Source organism: Hemibagrus wyckioides, linkage group LG12 (assembly GCF_019097595.1).
Source record: "Hemibagrus wyckioides isolate EC202008001 linkage group LG12, SWU_Hwy_1.0, whole genome shotgun sequence".
Lineage (NCBI taxonomy): Eukaryota > Metazoa > Chordata > Actinopteri > Siluriformes > Bagridae > Hemibagrus > Hemibagrus wyckioides.
The window spans coordinates 11,578,550-11,583,501 of record NC_080721.1 but is presented as its reverse complement, the minus strand read 5'-3'; the positions used below and the strand labels follow the sequence as shown (position 1 = coordinate 11,583,501).

The 4,952-nt window shown below is 44.6% G+C and overlaps 1 protein-coding gene across 1 annotated transcript; it reads left to right on the top strand.

The window, feature by feature from the left end:
• Nucleotides 1-660: 660 nt before the first annotated feature.
• On the top strand, nt 661-3,830 carry txnipa (thioredoxin interacting protein a). Its single transcript, XM_058404813.1, has 6 exons — nt 661-1,108; nt 1,571-1,646; nt 1,748-1,895; nt 2,006-2,365; nt 2,461-2,763; nt 2,872-3,830. The coding sequence occupies exons 1-6, from the start codon at nt 853-855 to the stop codon at nt 2,917-2,919; spliced, it is 1,191 nt and encodes a 396-aa protein (XP_058260796.1). The 5' UTR covers nt 661-852; the 3' UTR covers nt 2,920-3,830.
• Nucleotides 3,831-4,952: the final 1,122 nt, after the last annotated feature.

Here is a 4,952-nt window from a genome sequence, read left to right as displayed (position 1 = left end):
TGCAAAATATAGGGTGTAGGAAGCTGAGTCCTTATTTTGGATTATATATATATATGGTATTGTTTAATCCAATGCAGGTGGCACTTGCAAATGATAGGGATGTCCAGACAGGGTTAAACTATGTGCAAAAGCATTATGTTTGATTTTCTTTAACATATACATGGAGTAAAATGACTCAATATTGGATATATAATGCACACTATATAGGGCGCACGTGCCTTTATTCAGCATAGTGACTTTTTATTCCTCAGACAGTGTAATTCAGACTCATTCAGTGTCTAAATAAAGACTTTGCCATGTTAAAAATTTCTCGTTGTAGCACATTATACAGAAAGTTTTGCCTTATGCCAGGAAAACACCCTTTGTTCGGGACATTTTTTCTCTTTCTCTTTCTCTCCTCCTCCTTGTTTCTTTCCGGCAGCTGCTGTACACTCGCTCCTCTGATGTACTCCACGCGGTGTTCACGCGCCGCCGCTGAGCGCGGATTGGCTGGACGCGACGCAAACAACACGCCTCAGCCAATCGGAGCGGTGTGCACGTGCTAGCCACACGCTCAGCACAGCGCCCGTTCATGAACAAGTGGGAGCCTAAGCTGGTAAACAAGCTGCGGTGTGTGAATCAGTGGCTGGTGTTGCTGGGGCAGTATATAAGGCAAGGCAAGCCTAGCTCTCAGTAAACCTTTGGGGAACCTAGCATGCACGATAGCACGTGAAGATATACCGACTTTTGGGAAAACAATACGGGCAGTTTTCGTCAGTGCTTCTGCATCAATATCTATAGTACAGGGTTGCATTTGGATCAGCTCTGATTTTTTTATTATTTAGCGCAGTAAGTTATTCAATCGACGCAAAGATGGTAGCCATGACCAAGAGGATGAAGGTCTTTCAGATCGTGTTTAACGATCCATCCAAGACTTTTTACTGCAGCGGGGATAAAGTGGCCGGGAAGATCGTGGTGGAGGTGACCGAAATCACTCGGGTCTCGGCGATGAGAGTGCTCGGCGTCGGCTGTGCTAAAGTGGATTACGCCAAGGGGAAACAGAGATGTCGGGAAGAAATCGACTATCTAAAGTATGAAGAAGTGGTCCAGCTGGACGACCATCCTGCAGGTGAGAGATCAACAACAACAACAGCAGCAGCATCCTTCCATACTAAATACTATAGTAGGCTCTAGGAGAACGCTATGCGCGTGAGCGCTCGTGCGTCGCCATAGCTACCAATCCGTGGCGCACACTAGCGTACTAAACAGTATGGCTGCCTTTAGCTTCATGCGTATCCTGGAGCGCGCACTAGCGCACTAAACAGTATGATAACTGTACTGCAGTAGACTGTCATAGCCAAAACATTTGCTAGCTACAAGCTAATAATGTACTTTTAATCAATAAGAAAGCTTAGTCTCAATTTGCATTGTTACAACTTTCATTTAGGATGGTTGAAATGTTTGTGTAATACATAAAATAATATTTTACCACAGATAGCTAAGTGGATATTGATGCATGCTAATGACTTTAGTTCACAATAACTAAGGGTGCTTTTACAGTGTTTAACAAAAGTCTATATGTTCTTCACAGATACTGATGGCTCAGTCATCCTCAGGCCTGGAAACAAGTACGAATACACGTTCGGCTTTGAGCTTCCTCAGCAAGGGTGAGCATGACTGGATTTGTTTCCCTATACTGCAGGTGTTGAGGTACGGAGATGTGACACAGAGAACATCATGTACTGACTTCCCATTTCTCCATCCACAGGCAGCTCGTCTCTTCGTACGAGGGAAAGTTCGGTAGCGTGCAGTACTACGTCAAAGCCTTGATGGAGAGAGCGTCTCATCCAGCGGTCGAGTGCAAGAAAAACTTCGATGTGGAAGAGCCTCTGGATGTGAACACTCCAGACTTGCTGGTGAGTAATGGACATTTTTAATATTGTAATATCAAGTGGTATATCCATCATACCTATAACATAGCTTGACTTGTCATCACAAGCTAACTGTCATCTCTGGATGTTTTCAGTCTCCTGCAAGCGGCATGAAGGAGAAGAAGGTCACCTGCATGTTCATCCCTGACGGCCAGGTGTCTCTGAATGCCAAGATCGACAGACGTGGCTTCTGCGAAGGAGAAGAAATCTTCATTGATGCCAAGTTTGAGAACACCTGCTCACGCATCGTGGTGCCCAAAGCCGCCATCGTGGCCAAACAGATATACCAGGCCAACGGGCACACCAAAGTGTTCAGGCAGAAGCTTTCCTCAGTTCGTGGGAATCACATCATCTCAGGGATGTGTGACGCCTGGCTTGGGAAGACCATCCGGGTGCCTAAGATCAAACCCTCCATCCTGGGTTGCGGGATCATCCGCGTTGAGTACGCCCTCATGGTAAGTGATATAACGCTACATGGCAAATACACACTAGGAATGACTGCTTCACCTGGGGGTTAGCATTGCTAACTGATCCTTTCTTATGTTTTCAGATCTACATGCACATTCCAGGCAGTGAGAAGCTGATCCTGGAGCTGCCCCTGGTCATCGGGACCGTGCCTTACAGTGGGCTCAGCAGCCGCAGCAACAGCATGAGCAGTCAGGAAAGCACAGCCTCCACCAGCTGGGTGTCCCTGCGCATGCCGTCCTCATGTCCACCCAGTTACTGCGACATAACGCGCGACGTCCGTCTGGATCAGCCGCACACGCCACTGCTGGACGACTATGACGGAGGGGACAGTCCCATCTTCATGAACAGTCCACAGTTCTTCCCTCCACTTCCACCATACTCAGAGGTGGGTTTCAATCTGTTACATAAAAGTTTCATATCAGTTAGTCTTGATAGCCTAATCATTATTATTATTATGTTTCATTCTGACAAACAAATTTGATCATATTCACAGGTGGAGGAAGAGTACAACGGCAACTCCCGCATGCTTCCTGTCTACTGAGCGGCTTATCTGCTCCGATCAAGCCAGTCTTCCTTCTCTCTCACCATTCAGGAAGCGCAGACGCTTTCTCCAACCCAGGACGAGTTAAAAAGCGGACAAAGAGGGGGCGAGGAGGGTCCAGGGATGAAGAGGGGTCCCGGGTTTTCAGTATCTGTGCTGTCACGACGCTCAAGTGTACCTTTTTCGAGCGAACGTCGTGGTGAACTTTCAGGGACCGAACGAGCGCGCGATCTGATGCGAGCCGTTTCGCTGTTGCAAGCCGTCCATCTTTTAGCTTCCTGCTGAACCAAGGCTTAGATTTACTCCGAAATACATTCCCTAAACCAAGGGCGCAAAGCAACTTCTAGCTTCCTCACGTTACCAATCATTCTGTAGAGATCTTGTGTTTTAGGAGACTTGTTTCTGAGGAACCGTTTTATTGATTTCGATGCGGATCAGTGTTTTAACGAAGCTTCCGTAATGATGCACTTTCGTAAGGATGCAGTTTGCTTCCTGACTGCCTGAAGAGACTACTCGTGTGTTACTTTTTTGGCGCCTTATTATTTCGTCTTCCACTTCTATGTTGCTTCCCCGTCTATTGACGTCTTTCAGAACATCACGGATGCTGCAGCGATGCACCGTGTGTCTGAACGTTGGACTTTTCCTACTTAGGGGGCCAAGCGACATCCTGACACCTAAAGTGCCAACGTCAGGGTGCTTTGTGTTATTGTTAGCCAGATCAGGAAATGCACTGTGTTCTTCGTGAATGTTATTGATGTCTTTATTTTTCCCAGCGATGGCCTTTCATATTGAATCGAATTGTATGAGATTTTATGATATGATGTATTGCTTTGGGTTTTTTTTGTATCATAAATTATGTTTTTGTATTTGAACCCTATGGGTTAGTTTTCAATAAAAGGCAAAAAACCTTACACTTCTTTTCATGGATTCTTGTTTTACACTTAAAATTTGAGATTAAATACAAAATGTAAGCCATTTTAATAGACTGAGCTCATATCCACACCCACACACACACACAAATGAAGACATGGAACAAAAAGTTTACATTTCTTTTAAACATTAAGAAAAAAGTAGTTTAGAGTAATAAAATAATCCTGTACACACAAACACTGGATAATTTAAAGATGACATTCAGAATACACCAAATGTCTTTGGACTGATTGAGGAAACTGGAGAACCCTGAGAAAACCTCTGAAGCGCGCACACACACACACACACACACAACAAACTAACACTCACTATCACACACACACACACTCTAGATAATTTAAAGATGACAATCAGAATACACCACATGCCTTTAGACTGATGGAGGAAACTGGAGAACCCTGAGGAAACCCCTAATGTGCACACACACAGCACATTAACATTCACTATTACACACACACACTGGATAATTTAAAGTTGACAATCAGAATACACAACATGCCTTCAGACTGATGGAGGAAACCGGAGAACCATGAGGAAACCCCTAATGTGCACACACGCATACACACACACACACACAGCACATTAACATTCACTATCACACTCTGGATAATTTAAAGTTGACAATCAGAATACACCACATGTCTTTGGACTGCAGGGGGAAACTGGAAAACCCTGAGAAAACCCTTGAAGCACACACACACACACACACACACTGGATAATTTAAAGTTGACAATCAGAATACACCACATGGCTTTGGGTTGAAGGAGAAAACCCCTGAAGCACAGGGAGAACATGCAGACTACACACACACACACACACATGATGGAAGTGCCAAAATATCATTAATTCATTCATTTAGCCATTTCCTGCTCTCCTTTCTAGCTAGCTTGCACACTTAATACAATTAAATAAGTAATATTTTGTAGATTACAGGGAAATTTTTTCACTCAGCTTTCCGCAAAGTTCTTCTGCTAGCTATTTCACAAGGAGGTAGCTCACAGGGCCACAAGGATCTTAGCGGATAAAATTTAACATAGTGTAGCTAGGCTTTTAAAAAGCGGTGCACCTCAGAGGTGTTAGGCTGTATATCACTCTATGGTGT

Excerpts from the sequence above, each read along its gene's own strand:
- txnipa (XM_058404813.1), top strand. The coding sequence starts at position 853 with ATGGTAGCCATGACCAAGAGGATGAAGGTCTTTCAGATCGTGTTTAAC. Across the intron at positions 1,896-2,005 it reads TGAACACTCCAGACTTGCTG|TCTCCTGCAAGCGGCATGAA; the intron begins GTGAGTAATGGA and ends GGATGTTTTCAG. Across the intron at positions 2,764-2,871 it reads CACTTCCACCATACTCAGAG|GTGGAGGAAGAGTACAACGG; the intron begins GTGGGTTTCAAT and ends TCATATTCACAG.